Source organism: Sander lucioperca, chromosome 17 (genome assembly GCF_008315115.2).
Source record: "Sander lucioperca isolate FBNREF2018 chromosome 17, SLUC_FBN_1.2, whole genome shotgun sequence".
Classification (NCBI taxonomy): domain Eukaryota; kingdom Metazoa; phylum Chordata; class Actinopteri; order Perciformes; family Percidae; genus Sander; species Sander lucioperca.
The window spans coordinates 12962801-12990623 of NC_050189.1; the positions used below are offsets into that span (position 1 = coordinate 12962801).

Here is a 27823-nt window from a genome sequence, read left to right on the forward strand (position 1 = left end):
GAACTTGTTTTAGTGGAACGTGTGTACGTTCAAAAGTTGTTTTAGTCGTGCAACAGAAAACTGAGATTGGACAGATAGTCTAGTTAGCTGTCTGGATTTACCCTGCAGAGATCTGAGGAGCAGTTAGATAGTCCTCAGAAATCCACCGGAGGTTAGAACGCCAACACAAAGACAGAGGAAGGGGACGGAAATCCGATTGAAAAAAAAAAGGACATATGGTGGAAATCTGATTTGGTTAATCTGATTGTTCTCATTGGTAAATATCATCTGGTCTTTGGTGTTATTTTGCCCCGAACGTCTCCTCCCAGGCAGCACGGCAATGGTTATGTTTAGGGTTAAGGTTATCAGCAATGAAATATATACAGTTGTATACAGTAATATTCAAATAAAATACAAATATTAAAAATACAGATCTCACTCATTTACACACCCGGGCAGGCCTGAATGACCTGCAGCTCTATATCATTATTTTTGGCTCGTTCGTTCCACGTTAGTATGAATCTGTTGGTTAGTGTACAGCATGTGGCAGCAAAGTAACACTGTCAGAAAACTGGCAGCATCTACTAATTCTTGAGAATGCGTACCTCAAATAATTAGTGTTTAAATGATTTGTATTTTCCCCTCCAGTCAGTCAACTCTAGAGTGTGTAAGAGGCGGACAGGGGATGCAGAGCTAAAGGGAGACACTGAGAAATATATTTTATATCTATGAGACGTTCTATTGGACAGATGAGATTTAATCTTGTTAAGAGGACCTGAGAACAACAACTTTAAACCCTTAGATGGTTTATTAAATCATGGTCAACACACACAAATACTAAAAAAAAGTGCTCATAATCAATGCCCTCCCTCTATTTTAGTCAAGAATATAAAAAAAATAAATCATTCACATATAAAACATTTCACATTGTTAAAAGTTCTGGATAAAAAGTTTGCACTTTCAATTATTTTATGAAAAACATGCCCAACAGTTCTGCTTTTACGTAAAAGCAGAACTGTTGGGCATGTTTTTCATGTTCCTTCAATGCATGGGTGATTTATTTTCACAGAAGCAGATTAAGGCATATATTAAGAATGTCAGAATGCATTATCAAACCCATCATGTCACTGTGCAACACTTTCTCATCAACAGGTCAGGTTTGATATCGTGCAAAAGATTATGCACAACAATTTGTATGCTATCCTAAGAAAATGATGCCGACTGCCAGCCGGTCACATGACAGTTGAGTTCATCGGACTTTAGAGTTCATTTTAGCCGACAAAAGGTGACTTTGGGCCGGGTACAGAGAACCGTGAGTGGACGGTCGTTTAAGAGGACTTTACAGTTCAGCCGACAATAAGTGGCGATGATAGTTAAGGCACCAAAACGACTAGTTAAGATTACAAAAAAGATTGTGGTTTGGGTTAAAACACCGGTCCCTTTAAGTAGTACTTGTGTAGTAGTAGTGTTGTGTGTGGACATTGGACTGGAAGCTGTGGAATTAATTACTGTTGTATTGGTGTCATGTAATTCCGTGTGGGACGGGCCACTTAGTAGCATGACACGTAACTAAAAAATATTTTTTTAAAAATCAAATCATCAGTACTCCTGGGACATGAACACCCGTTTCCTGGATCAAAGTTGTTGTGTTTTCTCCTTTACTTCTTCCCGGACATGAACTCCACTCCCCGGCTCGAAAGCCCTGTGTTTTAGGACCTGAGTGCTCTTATACAGCAGCAGTCATTGTGGTGCTGACAGTTATAAATACATGGAATACATAACAATTACAGTGCTTTATGGCCATGTATGTATGTATGTATAGGTCATGAGAGCATCCTGCACTGTGACAGTAATCTGATTTAAATAAAGTTTGTCATCACAGTCTCTTGGCTATTCAGTCATAGTAACAGCAGGCAACTGTATGACAACAGTGCCATCATGAGGTCAGCTGCTAAAAGCTCCCATCATCTTGGCCCACCTTCAACCTGAGCAGAGTTTAATCAGCCAGAATATCTGAAAACACCTGTGTGGGTGAAAACTTCGTATGCACGTTTGCGTGTGAACTGAGACAAACGGAGGTTTAGGCAGCCGAGGAAGTGAGGAAGAGAAGAGAGAGGAAGTGATTGGTTGCTGTTGTTGCTGTTTTCGGGATTCTGATTGGCTGACGTGGGCTTGAGCTTCTCGTTACACTGCCACCTACAGGTTTGGCATATATATGCTCTTGACGGCATTGACGGCGTATATATACACTGGTACGTGTAAACACTTTTCTGAAAACTGACAGCTGTGCACGATGTTATTTTTGAAAACGGAGAGGTTGAAATGTCCGTTTATGAAAATAGCCGGCCACGTGTAAACGTAGCCTTAAGAGAGAAATGCTGACACCTGAACAATAGTTTTTGAGGATTACCAGGGAGCCTGTGCGCCTAATTGATTGAAATGACTTAATTAGAGCAGTGGTTCCCAACCCATTTCCAACAATGCCATTTAGTTTTCTTCACAAAAATTAGTGATATGCTCCGTGTTGTAGCCAATTTAGACATGTGCTGCGTGCGTGTTATGTGTATAGTGTGTATAGTGTGTATAGTGTGTGTGTGTGTGTGTTAATCAGAGGTTAGAAAGGGAATCTCAGGTGAGGGAGAAGGAGGAATTTTGATCCCTCATTGTTAATCTTTCACAGTCAGTCTTTTTGTAGGTGTTTTTAAATGCATTTATAAAATAAAGAATTATTTGCACCATTGCACATTTTTTGTGGTCAGATTGCCACTACACTCTGACATAGACCAACTGTATAGACATACAGTATATAAGTGTTTGATTGTATTATTTCAATAGAATATACAGGTTTTTTTTTTTACTAACCCCTGTATATTTAACTACTAGTTTCACTGGTGCTTTGCATGTTGTCAGAAGTTTTCTTTTTGTTGTTTCTTCGCCTTTTGCGTCCTCTCCGGTATCGTTTTCCAGTCGTACCTATACGACACAAAACAGATTATTGGTCAGTGCCTTCCAAAATGACTCATGAGCATTTTCATTCCGACCACTCTGGTAAACATATGGTTAGGGTTAGATGAGTAAAAACAACTTGGTTAAAGCTCTGTGGCATGATTAAATGGCAGCCTTTTAACACAATCTCCTGCATCACATACACACAAAATTCATCTTTCTGAGGCAGCAAAGAATTTAAAAAAGAGAGACTAAAAAGGCTACGTTCAGACTGCGGGTAAAAGTGGCCCAAATCAGATTTTTTTTTGAGGACAAGTGACCAGGTCAGACTTCTTCAGAAGTAGTGTGAACACATTTAAATCTTGCCCGGATCTGATTTTTTTCAAATCAGCTTTAGGGCGTTTTCACACCGTACCCCGTACGTTTTCTTTGGCCCGAATCAGTTGGTGAGTTTGTAAACTTGGAGCAATTTGTCCTTGTTTGGTTCGGTTCGGTTTGGTTTCACACCTGGAAAAATCCAAGAGTACCAAAATGCGCCATTACAAATCATGCAAGAACGTCCACTCCTCTTATTTGTCGGATGTGTCTGGGGGCGGGAGCAAGAAAGTAAATACAGGAAGAAGGTCCTGTGTTCTGGACTAGTGCATATTTCTTGCATCTCCATGGTCAAACCAGCTCATTTCATTAAAATGATCAGACATTTTTTTGCGAGAGACGTTACTACGTCTGCTCTGGTCACCGAGACTTCGCTCTACTCTGCCGGCGTCTGTCTCCAATTTTAGCGGCAGCTGGTTTGACCACAGAGATGCGAGTGATGGACGCCGAGCTTGACCGCAGTCTATTTCTGTGATAGAAACACTGCAAGCTGCTACAGTTTGCTGCTCTGCTGCATCAGATTGTAAACACACCTGACTACAGGAGACATTAGCTCAGACTGGTTCGAGTACGGATCACGTTCTCACCACAAACTAACCGCTCCAGAGTTGGATTGAAAGCGTACCGAGACCACCTCTTCAGGCAGGTCTCGGTACGCTTGTGTGGTCTGCTTTTGGTGCGCACCCGAATGCGAATGCCGCGTTCTCACCTGCCCTGACAAACCACACCAGCGGGACAAACGAACTCTAGTGCGATTCAACCGAACTAAAGGCTGTCGGTGTGAAAACGCCATTAGTCCACTTCCATATGTGGTCCTGAATCAGACCCAGGTCTGATCTTTTTTTCAACGCGGCCGCAGTGTGAACAACCAAGGCGGATTTGATGCGACTTTTACGTCAATCTACATCGACATTTGTCACAATTATGCGGGAGTTAGCCGTAGACACAGACGGTAGAATTAAAAACTTGACTAGGCCTACAAAATGGAGAACAGTGATGGAGCAAGTCAATGGAGGGAGAGGGAGGTGTAAGACTTTTGTAAGACCTTTGGCTCTCTTTCTGTTCATTCTTCTCCTCCTCGGCACCTGCTCATTAATGTTACGGCTGCCATTACACAAACATTTTGAAATAAAAGTGAAAAATGCTTACTTCCTCTATAACCTCCCTAACTTTAGTGAAACAGCGTGCTGCGTCTGATGTCATTGTTATTGTTCTTTTGCGCATGCGGGTCAGTTCAAAAGAGTTCACACTGGAATCTGATATAGGTCACATTTTAAAAAGGTTATGTGAACAGCTAAACAAAAAATCGGATCTGAGCAAAAAATCCGAAATTAAGGATTAAGAGTTCCGGTGTGAACGTAGCGATGTGAAAAGAGCGATCAATTCATTCAGTCATTGACACGCTGTTAGAGACTCCTAATATCTGACTGGTTGTTGTTTTATGCCATTAGTAGCACCAGGAGGAGGCAGAGCAATGTCATTTTTTCACAGATTATCTGATTCCCGTAGTGCTGTCAGGATATAGTGACAGATTGAGCAAATGTATTTGTCTTAGGGAAGTCATAACTGTAGCTTTCATTACCACAGTTACTTCCGTTTCTTCAAGTTCTTTTCTTTTAAAATGTGTTATAATTGCAAATAAACATTTTTGAGGAACTGTATGAATGAGGAAGGAATGGCACAGGAGTTGTATCTGCATGTTCATTATAGCGTACAGGACTTGTTTCTTACTGTTATCTGTTTTTGGCTCTGGCTCTGTGGAAGAAAGGAAAAAAAAAACAGCATGTTAATTTGCTTACGATAAAAGAAATAAACGAAAACTGATCTTTAATAAGAATGTGTGCCTTTATAACAAAAACTATTAATTTTTTTTCAGTCTGTTTTCGAGCCACTTATCAAGTGTTAAAAGGATAGGTTCACAATGTTTGTCTGAAAAACAATAGTGAAAGAAAACCTGTTACACTGTACATATGGCCTCTGAACTGTTGTTTTGAGACAGGCTTAAAAACTGTGAACCTATTCTTTTAAACGGGGAAAATGAAGAGAGGAGAAATTTGAGACTTACTGTTGTTTCCACATGGCTTCCATTTGACACAGGCAATGACAGCAGCAATGACAGCAGCAATCACAAATACACCAACAAATGCTCCTAATATGCCAATAACTGGTACCGGGTTTTCTGAAAGAATAGAGGAAAGATGTCAAGATTTGTTTTTCACTTTGGATCCATCATAACATCCATCCTTCCATTTTTCACACCAACTTCGCCTGCTCAGGGTCACAACTCAGTGCACAGCAGTATTACCGTTTACAATATTCTCCTAAAATATCAGAACAATCAGCTCTCTGAGAAAAAATTGCAGGTCCCTAAATTCCCCTGCTGATGCTGTTAAAATGAATAATATTCCTTAATGGATCCTAAATCAGGACTTCAATATAGGTCGACTATTCGCGTCTTTGCATTGACTTTGTATAGAATTGCGCCGCGTAATTCGCCAGAATTTACATCCTGGTACAAAACACACAGGCACAGTCCAGATTCTCTGCAGGGGGGCCTCCAAATTATTGTTAATTTTTTTTAAGTTCTTTCAAAAATGAAAATGTCTTAACATGAATCCAACACATTATTAGCAAATATAAATCCCCACTGATGATAGGCTTACTGGCCTATAGGTAAGGTAGTCACTAAGGTAGCCATCCACATATACAGTTAATCCTAAGGATTCACTGTGTCACATGTATGTTTAACATTAAAAGATAATTTATAAAATCATGCTGACAATCACTATTTTAATAGCTTAGTATTCCATGCACTAAAAAGGTATGTAAAGGCTTTAGGCTGCCATACACGTTACTGTAGGCCCAGCTTAATATGCAACTTCATTTGTACAATATATGTAGTAGGGGGTCCCTGCTCTGTCTCTCTTTCAGTTAAAAAACGTTGAAGACCCCTGTTATAGGGTACAGTAAACTCAGCCCTTACCGCCACTTATGTTTGGATCTGGCCTTGGCTTTGACTCTGTGTCTGTGGAAAAAAACAAATTGTAATGTTGTGTAAATTGTGTTTAAGAGCTAACATGTTACAATTGTATAGCCTAATGGTTTCTCTTATGTCATTTAAATATGTATTAGGTTAGATGCAGCCTACTCACCAATAATGAGGGTAACGTTGTACATTCTGACTTTATTTGAGCCAGATACATTTTTAAAGCGAACATGGCAGGTGTAATTTCCCTCATCCAGTTTAGTTACGTTGGTCAGTTTTAGTGAAATGTTTCCTTTGACCATTTCATCCCGGAAGAGAGATGTCCTGTTTCTGAAGATCTTGTCCTGATTATCTAGATTGTCAGCCTTACTTCGATGTAAGTGAACTTGTTTCCCATCACGTTTCCACTCCACCATCAGAATGGTCTCATGGAATGGGGGCTCCAGGTGGCATGGCAGAATGGCGTCACGTCCGGCTACGACTTTCACTGATTGGTGGGAGCCAATCCCAACAGACAGTCCTGGGGGAAACAAACATTGCAATTAGACTTTCTTTTTCCATCATTTATCTTATTTTATTAGTACACAGTACCCAAGTTTCCATCTAAATGTTTTGCAAATAGTATCCAGGAAATCAGGAAAAGAAAATGTGAAGAATTTCTATCCACTAATGTTATGCAGGGACTTGGGCGCATCAAAATCAAGGAACTGAATATCGCATTCGAAAATGACGCCCATAAACTAAACTAAAATGAAAAATTTGCTCACTTAGTACGAAATTTCCGCACGTTAAAAAATAAATACCACTTCACGTTGTGTCAGTCACATTTACAAACTACCCCTGAAAATTTCGTCCGTCATGAAAAAAATCATACAGGGTTAAATTGGTGTTTGTTCAGGATCCACTGGTTCGCGGAAATTTGTCTACTTTTTAATATGTGGCTCCAGTATCGACATCCTGAAGTAAACTCCGAATCTTTTAGGATAATCCTGCAGCTCCTTGATAACGAGGTGGAACTCTCCTCGCTCTCTGGCCAATCTCAGGATTGGATGGAGCAAATGATTTCCTATTTCTTCTTCTCTTTTTCAGAAGAGAAGACAAGAAAATCATCATCACTGCTTCAAGACTCCATTTTGTATTGTTTTATGAAATGTTTTGTAACAGATTAATTAACACGCATTGGACTCAGTGTGCAAGTTTCTGTGACTAATTTTTAGCATGACATGTAGGAAATACGAAAATTTCTGACCTTGAATGCATAAGCCAAAAAACCGTTTTCTTGCTTTCACTGTGTTACTGTTTTTCCCACTGGCCCCCACCCAAGCATTCCTGCTCATCCCAAAGACTTCACATTGGATGACATAATGCACATACAATAAAATCACTTTTCTAGGCTCTGGGAGTTGAATTGCTGTAATTTGGAACACTGCCTTATTATGCAATAGTTGTAGGAGTTTGTTTAAACAGTTTATGAAGTGGTTGTATTGTTGTGGTTTTCATTTCTGCCTTTATTTTGGAGCACTTGATACTGTTGTCTGTGATGGGGTATTGTGAAATACCACATCTGTGTGCTTGTGACCTTGCAAATACCTGCTCCCCAAGAACACAAGTCTGTTTATTTACAGTCTTTTTCAATATAAGAAATGAAAATAAAACGTGAATGAAATAAATGTCGTAATTAAGAAATAAAAGCCCCCCCTTTTTTAAAAAAAAAATAAAACCCTATTTATATATTTACGTCTCGTTAATTTATTACAACATGTATTTCATAGTCATAGGCTATTTAATATTATGTTTATATATTTATTTATTTATTTATTTATTTATTTATTCATGCATTTATTTATTTAATATTGGACAAAATGGCATTCTGTAGGAAACTGCTACTTTAGGTTATTACATGTTACATGTCATTTGAAAGTCAAAACATAATCTTGATATCAGAAAAATGACTTTGTCACCTGAAAATCATGTTTTGGTAGTTCTATCCAAACTGTTGCTGGCAGACCGACATGCCACTTCTCTTTAGAGCTCCAAAAGGAAATTGGAGTGTACGATATATTGCCTGACCCTATTTCTGATTGCTTGAACTGATATAACTGTAACAACTAGCCCCGAGTTGGAGAATCCTCCTGACTAAGTTCTAACATATTGACCACTTGTCCAGCATTCAAAGGAAACTGTCTCGTAGATGAAATATGCTCACAAGGGTCTAGCAACGTGAAGCAAATGTAGTTAATAGGTCACTTTGCAGATAAAGCAGAGTCAGATTCAGCGACTCAATAACAAATTCAAAGTAGGCCTACTGAAAATAACATTTTAAACTGATTTAAGGCTTTGTTGTTATTGACTACCTGACGTGAAGAGCGTTAACACACCGGCTGCAGAACTACGAGTTTCTGTATTCAAGTTCTGTTAAAGTTGGATCTGAGCAACTACAGTTAAGCCTACATGTATGTCATTTTAACGTTATCTGGGTCATAATAAATGGTGTGAACCCGACCGGTCGAATGATGTCTGATCATGAGGCACACAAACAGCTGATTAAGTTCTTTTTTTCTTTAAGAATGACTGAAGTTTACTTACCGGCAATGCTGTACACAGCGACATAAAACAGCCAAGCCTGACGCATTAAGCCCATCGCTGGATACAGAGACCGAGATAATTTCACTCTTTATGAAATATTTAAAAAAAAAAGATCTAGACCTATATATTTGTCAGTGAGATAATCAAACGCTGCACTCGCCACGGTGACCTTGGAAATAACTTCGCCTATACTTTCATTTTTGTGAAGGAAGTAATCAGACGCAAACAGATGACGTTCAAGGACTCTCATTCATGTAGTTGTATTGTTGTTATATTGTAGTATCTGATGCTATTTGATACAGACTATACTGACTCTAAAGTAAAACTGTGATGACAGCTGTCACTGTAGGCTACCTCCTTTGATCTGCTGATTGGTTTGGTCCATTGATCCATTTCCTATGCGTTTATTTTACTTTTTTTTTTAAAAAATATTCTACACGGAACTCAGAACCATTCAAACAATAACATATGTTCCTGGGGAGATATGGATCCGTGCGTCCCACCTCCTGTGCGCCATGGATGTCTGAGCCTCAGCAACTACACACTTACAGACACTATTGCATTTTTCCGTGCCGATCTTTTTGTTGCACAGAGTAGATGTGTCATCTATGGGAAATACAGAGGATGACTGAAAGTAGCCTATTTTCTAAGTGAATTTTTCGTTCATCGTGTTTAACACTGCGGTCAAGCCAGCCTCCACCTCGAAATAAGCGGTCAAACTAGCCGCCCCTATATTTCGCGGTGCGCGTATACACTTGCTATTACGGTGAGACCGTCAGAACTAAAAACAGGGAATTTTCCGACGAAGGCAATTTCCCATTCATTTATTCTGTCTGCCTGTCTATCTGTCTGCCTTCCTGTCAGAAAGAAAGAAAGAAAGAAAGAAAGAAAGAAAGAAAGAAAGAAAGATTTTAGCACACCTCACAACCTTTCACTGCATGATATGCTGAATTCCAAAATAAGAGACCCCCAAAAATCATATATAAGCTGTTTGTCTACACATTCAGAAAATCATAAAAAATAAAAGTCCTAGCTTCCACAGATCAATTTCACCTCAGATGGAGAGGACTCCATCTCAAGGTGTCAACTACAATGTTTCAGGACATTCTGATGTTTTTTTCCAAAATAAGAGCCCCCCAAAAATCATATAAGCTGTTTGTCTACACATTCAGAATGTGTAGACAAACAGCTTATATATGATTTTTGGGGGTCTCTTATTTTGGAATTCAACATAGCATGCAGTGAAAGGTTGTGAGGTGTGTTAAAATCTTTCTTTCTTTCTTTCTTTCTTTCTTTCTTTCTTTCTTTCTGACAGGAAGGCAGACAGATAGACAGGCAGACAGAATAAATGAATGGGAAATTGCCTTCGTCGGAAAATTCCCTGTTTTTAGTTATGACGGTCTCACCGTAATAGCAAGTGTATATGCGCACCGCGAAATATAGGGGCGGCTAGTTTGACCGCTTATTTCGAGGTGGAGGCTGGCTTGACCGCAGAGGTTAAGTAGCATGCGAATTAAACAGTTAGTAGTGTGAAAGTTGTGAAACATTATCCACATAAATGATCCAACTTTTATAGAGTATCAGCGGATATAATTATGTTTTTTTCATAAACAACGTCACAGACGTATGCCAGTAAGTGACGCAAGCTTTTCGTGTGTACGCAACTTTTATATATGAGGCCCCAGGTGTTGTGCAAAAAAGTGATTTCCTACTACAGGAGTGCCCTGTACCCTGCATTAGGATATAACGATCCAGTCCTTTTTTCCCACTTGCGATTGTGATTGCAGCTCCTACCTTGTGTTTGAAAGGTTCTGCCTCCAAATACCTTGATTTCAATAATTACGCTTATATTTGACAAATTATAGCCCACCCAGTAGTTTTTTTTAAGTGTTTAAATAGCTATTTAAAAGGAGCAATACAACCAGTAACACACAGTTTTCCTAATGAGCTGCACACATACATATATAAACTTGGCAATACAGCTTTAACAGGCTGTGCACACTCCCACAGACAGCAATCACTTTTGGGGGGGTTGATCACTTTTTGGTATGACACCTGTTCAGGGGGCTGATACATTAATTATTTTTTACATTCGTGAACATTGTGAGATAGGGCATTTGTACGGAAGACGATTAGGGCCACGTGAAATTTTTTAGTTCTGACTTAAATCTCAGTATCGATCAAACAATTGCTCCGTCTTCCTTGATGTATGTGGGTGCCTCCCTTTATAACTGTTGACCCTCTCTATTTTGTCCTACCCTTGCGTTCACGTCCCGCTGATTACCCGGGCCGGGCTTCAATGACCAAGCAATGCTTATACGGTGGTTACCACTGATAACGCCGTCCTGACCCACGGCGACGGGATGCCAGTGCAACGCTGACACTCGGGTCCCCTGGGGGGTGTGAGCTAACCCCCAATAAGCCTGATTCAGACATCCTGCGTCAGCCGTCTGACGCTCCGGCAAAAACGCAGGTCCATTCCATTCTTTTTGAATGGGGGTAGTGCGTTAAGGCTGCGGTAGTCCATATCCATGACCTTCCACTTCCGGGATTGCTCCGTTGCCACCGGAAATTCCGCCGGATTGTCCTTTTTTCCACTTTTTTTGGTCTGAATGCCCCGTTACCCCATTACATTAGGTCTGTCAGCACTGTAGCCGTTGTTAGCGCCGTTAGCCGCCACAATTTTGGCTCAGCCACATCCATGTTTGCATGTTACGTCAAAGGTGAGACAAGAGGTGCAGGCAATCCGAGGCCCAGACTCTTGATTGTTGTACAGCACCTTTAATTTACATCTCCGCGCAGGAGTGGTGCGTGCATTTCTGCCGCTCTAAAGCCCCTGACACACCAACCCGACGGCTGACCGTCGGCAGAAAAGGCAGTCGGACTGATCAGTCGGCTCCCCGAGTTCCAAAAAGTGCCTCGGAACATACTGAAGCGACACCGACTTGAGCGTTTGTTCTGTGCATGCGTGAGATGAAATACAAAAAATGAAAACCATAAATGACGAAACACGTCACGTGGGTCTGGCTTCTCCAGCTGACCGATAATGGCGGCTTGTTCGAAAATAGTTCACCGAAACGTGTTTCTGAAAACCTTTTAAGAGAGAAATAGGCCGTGCAGTTGCTGAATCTGTCTTCATTTCAGATCGACAAAGGTCAGTTTAAAAGATTTTCATCAGATTTTGAGAGGCGTTCGTCACTCATACCGCTCGCCGTTTCCGGGTTAGCACTCCACCAATCAGACTCGAGTCACTGACCTCGCCAGACTGTCCGATGGCCTTAAGGGAAACACAAGGTGCAGCCCCTCTATTTGCAATGTAGGCTAATATACACCGACAATAACACGGTGACCTATAAAAGCAAAAAACAGCAACAACACACATCACGCAAATAGAGAAGTGCAAGCCACAAAGTGTCAACAATTATTAAAGTAGGCCAACATGTGCGTATATGTGAATGCCACAACGGCACCAACAGGGTGGAGCGTAATAAGTCCAATAGGTTCCAGACTCCTTTACAGCAGAGTCATGACAGCACAGCTATTTTCGAAATAATTACATTTCTTACGTATCTTTATACAAAAAAAAAACCTTGTGTGTAAAATACACACAGGTGTGCAGTAAGGTATCATCAGCAGGTTCAGAACTTAAAAACTAAAGGAAAAAAAGCTTATCTGACGCTAATTGGTGATTTTGATTGACAGACACACATTCCTCACCAATGCCTATAGGCCGTTGCCTAGTCTGCCTATACGCACATGCCGGCGCTGCCTCTGCTCACAGAAAACTGAACATAATGCATCTTAAAAGTAAACTTTGTTGCATCGGACTGCATTAGATTGTACAGGTGTACCTAATAAAGTGGACACTGAGTGTATTTCCATTTTCTTGTCACAGTTTGTCTGCACCATTGTTTTGGTAATTTCACTTCAGTAAAATATCTGAATACTTCCTCTAACACCGATTACCACAAGCATCAAGTGACACAGTCACTTTCCAAGTAATTCTGTATTTATTTCTGTTGGACGGCTGCAAAACCCACCAACAAAATGTCCCTGCTGGTGATCAATAAAGGTGTGTTTTATCTTAATTTAATTGAGTACATGCTGACATCTGGGTCTTTAAGCTTAGATCCCAGGCATGTTTGCAAAATGTGTGAATTTCAAAGTTTCAGGTGATTGTTTTTGTTTGACGTGCTGTTTCTCAGCGATGGCCGTCATGGTTTCCTGTACTTGGTAAGGATGTGGTCGACTGCTTTTGAAAAACCTGAAAGAGGAAGACTCACAACACGAACAAAGGATGGAGATCGCATCACTCTCCCTAATGCTCTGTAAGTCATTTCACTTTTTTAAAAAAAATGTTTCTCCGCTCATCTTCCAACTGACTTTCATTGACTTATCCTCTTCCTAAAATCCGAGCCTGCTCATAAATAAACCCAGAACTATGTATGTGTTGTTGTAGTTTATGAAACAGAGCCACAAAGCGTTTCCTGCTCACCCACGTATTGTTAGCAGAACTCAAAGGTGTGCACAACCTTCAAGTATCTGAATATGCTAAATGTGTGCCGCTAAAAAGCTCGGAACTCATTTCAGAGATAGTGAGGGAAGCTGTCATTGTGTTATCTGAAGTAAGTTTTTCAACAAATGATTATTTTTCTGAGATACAATCATTTTAAAGCTGCATTGATCAATGATTGGCTACTGGAGGGCAGAACAACATTAAAACAAGCCGGCAGACAGAGTAACATTATGATAACAATCCCTGCAGCGCATTCTCATGAACGGGTTGGTATTGATATTGTAGCGACTTCTTTGCAACCTCCGAGAGGCTGAGTCAGGGAATAATCACCTGTATGACGCACCGTTTGAATAACTCAGATCCACTCCGAGATATGCTTTCAAAGATTTATTGTTCATTTGAAAGTCGGAAAAATCATTAAGAAACGAAATACTGCAAAAAGGTGAATGTAGAGAAACTTGCGATGAAACCGCAATAAAACTTGCGGTCAACAGAAAATGCAAAAACCCAAACTCACCCCCTCTCTAGCCTCCGCCATGCAGGTGCACAGGTGTATAAATAGACTGATAATTGTCAGACCCCCATGACGTCCTACGTTACGTTATAGGTGAAAACTATGAACCATAAACAAACATAATATACATGGCTCCTATAGATATTTTACGGAAAATGTATGCAACCATTTGTATGATACCCAACGAAATTAAGGTGACCGCCGGCCGGTCACATGATAGTTCAGTTTAGCGGTCTTTACAGTTGAATTTAGCCGAGAAAAGGTGACTGTGAGCCGGGTACAGAGCACCGTGAGGGGCGTTTCAGCGGCTGTTACAGTTGAGTTTAGCCGACTAAAAGGTGACTGTCTACGGTGACAACAGTTACGTTTAGACACCCAAACGTCTAGTTAAAATTAGAAACACCGGTCCTCTTAAGTAGTACTCCTGGGACACAAACTCCTGTTTCCTCGGTGAAGGTCTTGTGTTCTCTCCTTTACTTCTTCCGGGACATAAACTCTACTCCTTCCTTTTGAAAGCCCTGTATTTTAGGAGCACAACATCCCACAAACACTGACCAATCAGAGCAGACTGGAGGCGCCTGGGTAGCTCACCTGGTAGAGCGTGCGCCCCCATGTACTGAGGCTCAGTCCGACCTGCAGCCCTTTGCTGCATGTCATTCCCCCTCTCTCTCCCCTTCCCTGTTCTAAGCTGTCCTGTCAATAAAAGCCTAAAAAATGGCCAAAAAAATCTGAGCCTACTTGGCTTTTTCCGGGGTGGGTTCTTAAAAACGGAGCGTTTCAGACAGAGGATGAACACGGGAATATTCAGACTGACAGTATGAGAAAAATAAAGTGTTATTTGAACATTAAAGCATGTAAACATGTTCTAATAGAAACCCAAAATACAAGTGTAAACCTGAAAAGGAGCATGATATGGGACCTTTAATACTTTTGATCAGCCGTGTACACAAAAAATAGTTTAAACCGTTCATAACCATTTCTTGTGTCGCCCCACCAGCCGCCTCGCTGATTGTCACTCCCAACAGATCTCAGTTCTTCCAGTATGAAGAAATTTCTCTGAGGTGTGCTGCCAACTCCAGCGGCTGGACGGTGAAAAGAAACATCTCCGCTAGGACTTCTCAGGCATGTATGTTTGGCTGGGGGATCCCAGGCCAGTCGTCCTGCACCGTTGAGTCTGCCTTCCCATCCGACACCGGAGTGTACTGGTGTGAGTCTCCGCAGGGAGAGCGCAGCAACACCGTCGGCATCAACGTGACAGGTCATATACCAAATATGCATGGTTTTTTTATTAAATTAACAGTCCCGTCAAACATGCAACTTGTTGTCCTCCAGGGTCAAAATTAATAATTAACACTTTTGTGATACTTTCTTCTGAAGTTTTCGGCACTTTTCTTTTACATTTTTGACGGGTTTTTTTCAGAGTTTTCTTCACTTTTTGTCAAAACTTTTGTTGTTTTTTTCCAAAATTTCGGCACTTTTTCCAACGTTTGTTTATTTTTTTCTACGTTTTTTCACGCAATTTTTCAACGTGTCACTTTTTTTCAGTTTTCGAAACTTTTTTCAAATTTTTCGAAACTTTTTTCAACATTTTTGTCATTTTTTTTGGATGTTTTTAGCATTTATGCATTTTTCGACACTGTCGTTTGTTGAAAGCGAGTCAAATTTGACCCAAGGAAAACAGGAGGGTCAAAAACACTTTGCAAACTCTACAAGTCATGAACAAAATGCAGCAGGTATAGAAAAGTATTCTTCTGCATTTCAGAAGGTGTTGTGATCCTGGAGAGTCCTGCACTTCCTGTGACGGAGGGAGACAAAGTGACGCTCCGCTGCTCCTACAGAGAGAAAGACAAACAGGAATCAACATCCGACTTCTCCGCTGCGTTCTTCAAAAACGACGTGTTCATCGGCTCCGAGCCTGCAGGAGAGATGATCCTCCCAGCGGTGTCCAAAACTGACAAAGGCTTCTACAAGTGTAAACACCCAACCAAGGGAGAGTCCCCGCAGAGCTGGCTGGCTGTGAGAGGTGAGAATCCTCCAATCATCTCAGTGGAGGATTAAAATCCTAAAAACCAGGGCTGTACCCACCAATAATCAGCGCTGGAAGAAGTCTTCAGATCCTTTAATTCAGTAAAAGTACTAATACCCCACTAAAAAAATAATCTGTTACAAGTAAATGTCCTGCATTGAAAATGTTACTTTAGTAAAAGTGGGTAAGAATCATCTGGAAAATGTAGTTAAAATATTAAAAGTAAATAAAAATCCTCCCATTTTAGAAAGTATAAAGGATCCAAACAGTTGTGTATTTAATGGTCTAATCATCTCAGCTGGACTTGTAGGCCGTTATATTGTTGGCTAGTTTCAATTATAATAATACATCAGATTTTATAAACTACATGTGTTTTGTGTGCAGGAATCTTAACGTGTAAAGTAACTAGTAACTAAAGCTGTAACAGATGAATGTAGTGGAGTAAAAAGTACAATATTTCTCTCTGAAATGTAGTGGAGTAGAAGTAGAAAGTGGCTCAGAGTACCTCAAATTTGTTCTTAAGTACAGTACTTGAGTAAATGTACTTAGTTACATTCCACCACTGCCAATGACGACACTGATATCATGTCCACAGTGTTTCTTTATGGAAAACTCGCGGTGGCACGAATGAGGCGAATTCGCACCGCGTGCCGCGACTTTGCGTCTATTTGCATCTTTGCATTGACTTTGTATGGAATCACGCCGCTGATACAGAATATTGAAACAGTAAAGAGCCGATTTCGTCTGATGAAAAATAGCTCAATAAAATGTTTTCAAAATTAGCCTATTTTCATTTCCTGACAAGCTACAGTTATGGACAAACAAGGTTTTCGCCCGACAGTGACGATATATGTGATATATTTCCTCCCAGCTCAGCCTGCAAGTGCTTCTCCTCCTCCTCCTCCTTCTCCTCCTTCTCCTCCTTGGATGATGCCTCTGCCCCGGCTGCTCTGCTCCATCCTGCTCTTCCTCTTCTACACAGCCATCCTCATACTGGGTATCTTCAAGTACTGGAAGTGGGCTCGAGGTAAGAACTTCTCTGAAAAGTATACTACGCTGATGACTTAGTCCTGTCTCAGTATATTGCTGGCCGTCAACTTATGGCGTTTTTTCATTACATGGTACCTGCTCGACTCGCCTCTACTCTAATGGCCTTGTTTGGTTTTCCATTATAAAATTATGTTACCTGCCAACAGGTACTTTTTTTAGTATCACCTCCGTCGAGGTTCCAAGCGAGCTGAGGCGATACCAAAAGGTGACGTGAAAACCTGCAGACTACTGATTGGTCGGAGAGAATCGTCACTAATCACTGCGTCATCATTGCTAGCGACAGACGGGGGGTGTCCCGAACAAACCCACCATTTTTAAATAGGCACCGCGTCGAGCTGGTACTAGCATTTACTAATTTGTTACTGTACATATCTGTTATTTATATTTCTGGAAACTTTTACTCCACTACCTATCCTAAATAGATTTTTTTTTTTTAAACCTTTATTTATCCGGGTAAGTCGATTGAGAACAATTCCTCATTTGAAAAGACGAGCTGTCACATTCACACAGTTCCACATTCATACCTGGAAGCTGCCCAGTTCAACCCCAGTCTGATCTGCTGGTCACTGAGCAGCTCCACTGGAGCGGTTGGAGGTTAAGAGCCTTGCTCAAGGGCACCTCAGTGGTGGTGATGAGGGAGGGTGACTTTCCCCATCCAGATTTTATCCTGCCGGTCTGGGGATTGAACCCAAACTCGCTTCCTTAACCCCTAGGCCACCACTGAACCCACTGAAGAATATATACTTTTACTCCACTACATTTCCCCTAAGCATTTTGTTGATCGTTACTTGCAAGAAATGTTTTCATACGTCGGAATGAAAGATTCTTTCTCACAACAAAATGAAAAATCTGTTTCTGTTTTTCTTTTTGTAGATTTCAGACTTTGATTTTGATGTTTAAGAATGTGTGGAAACCCTGAATATTTTTGCTTTATTAAAAGGAAGCCACAATTAAGTTCATAATCAAAGTAAATGAAAATAATCCAAATACTTCTAAAAGTTAACATTAAACATCATAAAATTACTTTTGATACATAGGTACAGTAAATATCAGATACTTTAAGACTTTCACTCAAGTAATATTCTAAAAGGAGACTTTAACTTCTACCAAAGTCATTTTCTGGTAAGATACTTGTACTTTTACTCAAGTATTGATTTTTAAGTACTTTATACAAGTCTGATGACATCAAATTTAACTCTAATGATGTCATGATTGCAAAAACCGAGAAGGATCAGAGGCAAGTTTTTCTAACCCTTCTAGCTGACCAAGCACTAAATGTGGTAAACAAAGTGAGATATTTGGGTCACATCATCAGAAATGATTTATGTGATGATGATGATGATGATGATGATGATGGTGATGATGATGATGATGATGATGATGATGTGCAGCACCAGTGTTGCAAACTGTACCATATGCACAAACTTTTCCCTGCTCTGGTTTCTCCTGCAGCTCGAGCCGACAGAAAGAGGAGAGTTTCTGATCGTCGCACGCTGGAATAACGAGTTCTATTTCCTGCTCGGTAACAGACGAAAAAGAAGATGAAGTGCAGTTTGTATCTGACATTATACAGCCTGTTTATAAGCTGACCAATATCTCTGGAGATAAGACTATAGGCTTTATTTCTTATTATCCATCCTATGTTTATCATAAAGTATTATCTCATTTTTTTATAAACTAGTAATTTGATGCTTCCATGAAAATCAACATGTTTCATATCAAACTGTTGATAAGTATGACGTTCTGAATGTTACTTGTTTGTTTAAATTGTCTTTCAATAAAGAGTGTTTATGGCTGATGTTTTTACGGACAGGAAGGGCAGAGAAGCTGGCGTCCAATCAAACCAGAGTTGGAAAAAACTGGGTTGGATTTATCCCAACTTGGGTTGATGGTACAACCCAACATAACCCGTCAAATATGGACCCGTTATGTTGTCCCTTTGCCTGTCGTTTTCTGGACACTGTTGCCTGTAAGTTTTATTAGTGCTTTCATAAAACCATTGAACTTTACTCACCTGAGTCGTGCAGTCGTGGGGCCATCTCCTGGTGTGCTTGTCAGTGTTGGGTTGTACCATCAACCCAAGTTGGGTTAAATTCAACGCAGATTTTTTGATGTGTAAACCAGGGAATTTTTTTTATGAACGCTCTTTATTAAGCTACAACATAAAACAAACAAATACAGACGTTAATAATTGACAAGGCAACTTCTCATCTCAATACATTTTTATAAGCATTGACCGCTCAACATACGCAGCTTTGAATCTTCATGTAATTTAACTGCAGGTATACTTTTTTTTTCTTTTTAGCTACACAGCAATTCAGAGACTCATTCAAATATGTATAGTCAAATAGAAGTACCTTAAAGCATGGTTTAGATTTTTGGAGGATTTATGAATATATTTACCTAATATTAACACAAGGTTAATACTTGTTTTGTTTTTTTTTGTAGTCAAAACCAGTGACAACACTCTTACAGTCTTCTTCAACATGGATCTTGGTTTTGCATAGTATAAATTCTTCCAAGTTTGATCAAAGCCTTGTGGAATAATAGCAGCAATAAAATAATAGATGTACCGATGTTTCAGTGTCATTATCGCAAAAAGCTACATTTGGGATCAATCTCTGTGAATTTTGATAAGTTGGATGGATACAGTGGCACTCATAAGTTTATGAACCCATGCTAAAGTTGACTAAAAAGAGGAATAAAAAAAATCATCTTTTGGAAATTGATCTTAATGCCTTTAATTAAAAAAATTTTGACTAACCTTTAAGGATGCCAATTTTCTTTGTGAATGAATAATGTATCATAAATAAATAAATGTTCTTCCTTAAAATACAGGGGGCATAAGTAAGTACACCCCTATGTTAAATTCCCATAGAGGCAGGCAGATTTTTATTTTTAAAGGCCAGTTATTTCATGGATCCAGGATACTATGCATCCTGATAAAGTTCCCTTGGTCTTTGGAATTAAAATGACATACCCTTCACCATACCTAGAGAGTGGCATGGTTTTATGTCAGTTAGCCTAACAGCTGGTTTGATTTGCATTGAGAGATGATTTTATGGAAAGTACCCGATGCCAATCTCTAGGTACGGTGAAGGGGATGTGATGATGTGGGGCTATTTTAATTCCAAAGGCCAAGGGAACTTTATCAGGATGCATAGTATCCTGGATCCATGAAATAACTGGCCTTTAAAAATAAAAATCTGCCTGCCTCTATGGGAATTTAACATAGGGGTGTACTCACTTATGCCCCCTGTATTTTAAGGAAGAACATTTATTTATTTACAATACATTATTCATTCACAAAGAAAATTGGTGTTCTCAAAGGTTGGATTTTTCCTCATTTATTTAATTAAGGCATTAAGATCAATTTCCAAAAGATGATTTTTTTTTTTTTTTTTTTTATTCCTCTTTTTAGTCAACTTTAGCATGGGTTCATAAACTTATGGTTACGGTTTGGAGTGGTCCTTAATTAATAAGTGCTGTGCACTTTGATACTGGGCTTAAATAATGAGTAGTGTTACTGACTGGTGGGTTAAATTTACTGGTCTTTAAATGTGTGCACTGCTGCTGTTTAACGGTGTGTGTGCATGCTAAGATTGGCCAAACTCACTTAATGCTCACTCGTACGGGGGGTGATGTGCCCATGAATGGTGTACAATTCAGTTTAATTGAATTTGTAGAGTGAAGTCTTTTGTTTTAGCTGCAGTACCCAACAGGCCACGTGGCTTAGCATGCAAGTTCTACATGGGACCAGTGACCGTGCACCAATCCTAATAATCAAAATGATTGTTTTAATGTAAAGGACATATTGTAACTATCTTCAGCTCTAAAAAAAAAAGTTGGTGGCAGCGCCGTTAAATGTACACAGGTAATGCACCGGGAAATAGCTTTGTAAATGTTATGATGGATGAAATGCAGTCAACACATTTGTTGGTTCTTTACAAGAAAACTTGAAAGAAAAGTACAGCATGTAGGTCGATTTGACACATTTATTTAAATAAACGGCCATTTGATATAAAAATACAAAAGTGTGATTTCATTTGGCCATATAAATACACTCCAGTAAAACAAATATATTAAAAAAAATTCACATTTCCCAAACATCACACAACAGGCTAACCGCACTTAGTTGTACAGTTCATGTGCATAATTACGAGAATTTAAAAGTCAGTGCTTCATCCAAACTTACCTTTTTGTATCGAGTTAAGGAGAATGCTATAGAATGGGGAGGCAGCAGAAAGGTTCAAGTTTAAAAAGGGCAAATCCAGAATATTGTAGTGTTTGTTTGAGATGTGTTTGGAGCGTACTGTGCATTAACAACAGATCTTGAGATGTAGTACCGTAGTGCTTTGCCTTTTTAATGCTAGGTGACTACTTTCTTAACATTTCACATGTAGCTATGAAGAACCTGAATGAGTATTTGATACAAAAATACAATGTTTGGATGAAGTGCTCTTTGACACAGATGTTTTAAGGGGCACTCCAGCGATTCAATATTGCACTCTTTACATTCTCATAACGCCACATCAAGAGATTCTATAGCTTTTCATGCTGGGTTGTACCAAGTTAGCAGCTCCATGGCGGGGGGAGTGCCCCTTTATAAATATAGCATGACTTTTAAAGTGTTTAGGGACCGTTCGGTATTTATGGAATGGACCACCGGAGGAAAATAGGGGAGGGTCATGTCTTTTTATTTTATGCTGAGGGGAGGATCATCCAACATTTTTTAGTCTGGGCGGGGGGGGTCACCCAACTTTTTTATTCATAAAAGAGCAAAATTTCAAAAGTGACTTGTTTGGTGCATATTTATCCATGTAGCTCTCGGTCTCAGCCCCCTAGCAGATGGTCTGACTGCATACGCGGAGTTTGCTGGGGGGGGGCAGGAGGAGCACTGCCCCCTGGTGTCTGAAACGGGTAATTGCATTGTTTAAAAAATTTGTGGAATAATTAGGTCTGGCATGACCAGATATTTTATAAATATCTTAAATAACACAAAACAACTAAATGGGGGTAGGTAATACATCTGATTTCATATACTGCTTTGGTAAAAAAAAATATTACCTGGCTGACGATGGGAGCAGCAGGACGCAAAAAAAGAAAGTTACTGTTGCACTAGTCTGGACGGTCCTTGCTGGATACACCGTATCATTTACCTTTTTGTGGATCTACTGATCGCTGTGGATTACTTTTTTTCCGTGTCTTTGGATTATGGCAAAATACGGATCTTTTTTTCTCAACGTGTCTTAACGTTTTATGGTGAGTTTGGAGAGGCATCTCAACAGACTGTAGGTCCAACACTGATTGTTCACTGTTACATTTTAGTTGAATTTAAGCGTCTGTCTATTGCGTTCCAAAACAGCCGTGCTGTGATTGGATTTCATAAGGGCGAATTGTTAAATTGTTACAATGTAACTTAAAAACTTTAAAAATAAACATATGTGTTTTGGAATATAATGTTCAGCTTCGGCAGCTTTACCTATGTGCTAAAATATACAATGACGAAGCCTAGTGACAAGTCCATAGCAACCAGTGTTGAATTGGTTATATCCCAGCATCCTTTGCTGAATGGTCTCAATGTTTTATTGTTTTATTTCATATGAATACTAGTTTACTAGAGGAGTAACTTAGTATTTGAAGTAATGCAGTAATGCATGAATTGTGCATTTAGTTTCCATGCTTATTGTGTTTCCACAACTATGTTAGTGAGTAAATCTACTGAAATGGCCACCACACCATAACAGAGGAGTGGGATGTGTAAGATGAGAATGCAGAGGTTAACTCCTGTACGTCATGGCTGTAAAAATCAAATGGTATCTGTACTTCTTCGCTAAGTACAAGCTTGCACGAGAGGGCAGGGTCATTCCTCTTTTTCAAATCGTTTTGGAGGGTCATTGGAAAATTTTCACTGATGAGGGGAGGGTCACGTCTTTTTAGGTTAGAGTCTACAAAACTCCTCCGGTGGCCCCTTAATTAAATAGCGAACAGTCCCTTAGCACATTGCACATATTCTGGGTTCTATATAGTTTTCAGTGGGGATGTCCTGATTAGCTTTTTTGGCCCCTGATCCACTTTTAAAACTATTGAATATACAATCTGATACTTTGTATTAAAATACTTGCACACTGCTGACAATTTAGCCATGTTATTGAGTAATGCCAACTCACTTCCGTGATTACGTTTAATTGTAAATGTAAAAAGACTTTGGCTTTCCTTTCTCTTTGATTCTTAAAAAGGCGAAAAGATAAATGATCAGAGGTAAAACAGCGAGGTAGAGCAGAGTGCAGGCACTCGGTGTACGTCATTATTGCTTCTTGTCTAGTTGCGCCTTGAAAGGTCTTAAAAAAACATTTCAACTTGGAGCGTAGCGCTCGGTGGCAATTTCGAGCACCAAAGGTAGAGCTTCCTGAGTTTCTCCACCGCGCTCCCCAATATTAAAACAAAAGGCACAGGCAGCGCAGAGTGTTTTTACGGCAGATCATGTGTAGTTTGGTCAACTCAACAATTATATGGGCAAATTCCTCGTATGTGAACACTAAACGCTGGGTGGTATGGCTTAAAATTTCAAAATTCATAGGGGTGTAGTTGCTGTTTATACCGTTCAGCCGTAGTGAAAACCTATTTGAAATAAGCCTGTTTCTGATTCTGAGGATGATTGGCTACGACTGTTTTATACTGTATGTTGTGACAGTTTTAGCAGGGCATTGTAAAAATATTTTCCTGACCTTGTTTTACTGGAATGTAATAATAAAATACTTTTGTCAGGTAAAGAGCACGTACAGACTGGCCAAAGACTAAAGATGTCCCTGCTCCAGAAGGTTCTGGTCCCCCATCACTCCCAACAGAATCCCTTCCTCTCCCTCGTTTTGGTTGTTTGGTTCTTCTGTGAGAAGAGAAGGTGAGAGAAGTTAACAAGGCAGATAATGAAAATGCATTGTCAATCACACATTAGTCTTCTTTAAGGTTAAAATAACAGTTCTAGTTCTGGGGTCCGAGACCAGGTTGCAGTCAACAAATGTTTTTGTATTGTTTTTTCGCATTGAATTTGGAGAGATTTCAGTCTCTTGGCTACCTCATTTAACCAAAGGACACAATCTTCTGTCTCATTTTTTATATTTTACTTAGATGTGAAGTGAGAGCAATAAGTGAACGTTGTGTGAGCCTTGCTGGCTAACAGTTCTTTGTGTTGACAAATCAACCGTGTTCATTGTTTTTTTTGTAGATCCAAGCACTAAGTTCTCTCACTGTTACACTTCGGAGAGACTCACAAGAAATACTCTACACAGAGACGGAACTCACGTAGTAGGAGCCAAAAAATAGATAACAAGATTTGTGCCGTAATGTTGTAGTTGTAGTTTTTGATTTATGAAATTGGTAAGGATCGTTTAGGAAACGGTAGCAAAGCCATGGTATTGGTATCGGTACTGGTACTGGTACCGAACATTTTTGAACGATACCCAGCCCTAGTCATGAATCTCTTTTTTTGCGTCCATCTCAGATGATGAGACTATCTGCCCCCGTGCCCTCCACACCCTCCAACAATACATCCTAATAAATCATCTGGCTTACCTTGGACTCCAGCTCTTCCCTCGACCGCCTGCACTGGCCCGTTGTGAGCCACCGGCGCATCTGACCCGTTGTGAGCCACCGGAGCATCTGACCCGTTGTGAGCCACCGGAGCATCTGACCCGTTGTGAGCCACCGGAGCATCTGGGTCGTTCTGCCTAACACCTTCAAAACGTCGACGACAGGGAAGGCGTGAAAAAGATAAGAGGAAGGGACACCTTCCATCAAAACCTCCAGCTGAAAGAGGAAGAAGATAATGCACACTTTCCAGGTAGAAAAGGTCTGGACCACACTCTATAATTTACAGAGCCAACACTGCATTTTAAGGTTAGGTAATAGTAGATAGTTACATCAAGGTTTAGTATGTATACCATCCCCCCCAAAATTCCAAAGATGTTACCTAATGTCCAGCATCTCAGCACTGGTGCAGGATGTTTTTAAGTTTACTGGCCACACCCGTCAGTGATGTAGGTTTGGGTCAGTCAAACAACTTTGTGTCTCTTTAACTGGTTAAGCATCAGTAATAAAAAGCTGAAAAATGTATTACTTACAGATCACCCCAGCGATGAAGATGATGGCGATGATGATGCTGATGATGCCGGCTGTGGCTATGGCGGCGATGGCCCCGGCAGACAAAGTGTTGGTAGAGCCAGTGTTGTTACCATCTGAAAGAATGTAGGAGAGATATTAAGGTTAGTGCTACTTCAAACTCCCAACATTACACCGATCTGTTCATCCATCTGTTTTCTCTACCAGTTGTTCAGACTATCCCTACAGGCTTTTGGCGAGAGGCAGGAACACAAAAAAGACAAGTTTTCGATCAGGGGGAAGCATACTCCAGCTAACAGAACAACTCTGATGCTACAAACCGTTGGCAGGACACTGTTTTTAAATGGTTCTCATCCCCCGGTTAACAGACCTAGATAACTCCTGTAGTAACCGGGGGATTCCTGCATGTATACACTTTAACCGGGGTAAACTCAGGTTACACATCTCGTGCATTCTCCGTAGGTTATAACTGCCCCCACCCTACTCCGCTGCATGGTTTCTGACCCGGACATAGAAGACTGTTACCTTTTGGCTTTTCGGTTATCGAAGAGGTGGTATCACATTGCTGGCAACCATCTGTTGGATTGAGATGTGGATGGACTGTAGAAAAAGAAAAACTTTTAAGTATTCAGAAAGCATTAAGATCTGAAAATCAGTGCAGGAAGTGTGAAAATAGAACTGGCTCTATACACACTAAAAGTACTGTTTTTTTAAGTGGTCTGGTGGATTTACCGATGGTGATCTTTGAACTGTTTCTGGTTGAACAAATTCAGACTGTTTCATAACTGGTTAACAATGTCTCGGAGTCACTTTGAATAGTAGTCAACTTCTGTGTTTTGGTACAGTTGGTTTTCACACCTGATGCGAACCGTACGGGTGAACGCATGAACTGTAGTACACTTACCGGTGAGGTATGTAAAACAGTGTTTGGTCTCATCTCCAATTCTAACAGAGCAGCGGTATCTCCCAGTATGAGACATCTCGGTTTTCAGGCGCAGTGAACAATTTCCTGAAGGTAGTTCACTGTCAAAAAGAGATGTTGAGTTTTTGTAGTCCTTCCCCTGATGCTCAAAGTCAGGTTTTCCCTTACGGAGCAAATGGACATCAACTGTATCATTAAGCACCCACTCCACTCTGTTCCTGACATCCATTTTGGGCTCCGTCCAACACGGTAGAATTACCATCTTGTCAACTTCTGCATCCAGTGATGTATGTGGGCACAGTAATTCTGCGGAAGAAACACACAAAAATAAATGTTGGCCACATTGAGCCTTTCTATTGTTTTACGTAAAATACACACAACGTCGACCTGATTTTTAAATTCCATTGCAGAGGGGTTTGTGTTTTAGAATAGCTATTTGATAAACAGTGTCTGAAATGTAGAAAAAATATTTTGTAAGATGCTTTGTACAGAAGACGAGATTCTTTTTGCACCAGCTTTACGTTGTCAGAGAGAGCAGATATTTTCTTATTGGTTAGACATTATGAAAATGCATGTAGATGTAAAGATGGATGGAAGTACCCTTACTTCTGATTGGTATTAACAGAATTATGAATAGACTGATATTTATACCAAAATAAGCTATGTATCATGATGTATTGTGAAGAAACAAGCAACTCTATGTAAAATCAGACATTCAGCTCCTCCATATAGCCCAACTGGAATGATCCTTTGTTTTTTCAGTTGCTATTCTAAGGTCAGGGCTAATTAAATTCACTTCCATACTGTGGCCAAAAGTTTTTTTCAATACAGGGAAGTTAATGATTTGAGAGGTATTTTTATGTTTACTTTTCAAAAAGCAAACAAATAGATTAAAATGACATATATTTCTGTTGTTGGGGTAAAATTATCAAGCAGCCCTACTATGAATATAAATATATCCAAGGCACATGCAATGATCATGTCATGATGACAGTGCTAAAATCAGGGTGTACTGGCGCCTTTTGTACTCCAAATAAGGTGTTGGTGATGACATCAGCCATGAATATGAGCCAGGATGTGGGCAACCTTTCATGGCGTACCCATGGCAACTAGCACATTGCTACAGTTGCAGCGCACATATATATGCGCTGCAACTGTAAATGCACGGCGCAACACGTTTGCAATGCATTTATAACATATTCCCTCAGATGCGAATATGTAGGCCTATTGCTAATAGATTTAATACTGACTATTAGAGGACTCTCAAATAAGTTGATTAGCAGTGTTGGAATGTAACTAAGTACATTTACTCCAGTACTGTACTTAAGTACAAATGTTGAAGTACTCCGCTACATTTCAGAGAGAAATATTGTACTTTTTACTCCACTACATTCATCTGTTACAGCTTTAGTTACTAGTTACTTTACACGTTAAGATTCCTGCACACAAAACACATGTAGTTTATAAAATCTGATGTTTTATTATGAATGAAATTAGCCGACAATATAACGACCTACAAGTCCAGCTGAGATGATTAGACCATTAAACACACAACTGGTTGGATCCTTTACACTTTCTAAAACTTTTATTCACTTTTAATACTTTAACTACATTTTCCTGATGATACTTACAGACTTTTACTGAAGTAACATTTTTAATGCAGGACTTTGACTTGTAACAGAGTATTTTTACAGTGTGGTATCAGTACTTTTACTCAAGTACAGGATCTGTATTCTTCTTCCACCTCTGATCCTAACATATATGTTTGGATGCTCCAGGTGGGACGGAGCTTCATGACCTTTCCT

The 27823-nt window shown here is 39.9% G+C and overlaps 1 protein-coding gene and 2 long non-coding RNA genes across 3 annotated transcripts in view; 2 read left to right on the plus strand and 1 right to left on the minus strand.

Annotated features, from left to right (window-relative positions):
• The window catches only part of LOC118493610, a 37292-nt gene extending 16619 nt beyond the window's left edge, over nucleotides 1–20673 (plus strand). Inside the window, exons 2-3 of the long non-coding RNA XR_004895559.1 lie at nucleotides 4322–4325; nucleotides 20580–20673. This is a non-coding gene — a long non-coding RNA (uncharacterized LOC118493610). The remainder of the gene's footprint in view (nucleotides 1–4321; nucleotides 4326–20579) is intronic.
• On the plus strand, nucleotides 12746–19564 carry LOC116063680 (Fc receptor-like protein 5). Its single transcript, XM_031318598.2, has 5 exons — nucleotides 12746–13200; nucleotides 14900–15160; nucleotides 15665–15925; nucleotides 16800–16955; nucleotides 18431–19564. The coding sequence occupies exons 1-5, from the start codon at nucleotides 13170–13172 to the stop codon at nucleotides 18478–18480; spliced, it is 759 nt and encodes a 252-aa protein (XP_031174458.1). The 5' UTR covers nucleotides 12746–13169; the 3' UTR covers nucleotides 18481–19564.
• Nucleotides 20674–24674: 4001 nt separating the features above from the next.
• LOC118493607 lies at nucleotides 24675–25654 on the minus strand. The gene is made up of 3 exons (XR_004895556.1): nucleotides 25622–25654; nucleotides 25099–25212; nucleotides 24675–24784 (listed from the first exon to the last, which is right to left on the minus strand). It is a non-coding gene; the product is annotated as an uncharacterized LOC118493607 (long non-coding RNA).
• Between the last annotated feature and the right edge of the window lie 2169 nt (nucleotides 25655–27823).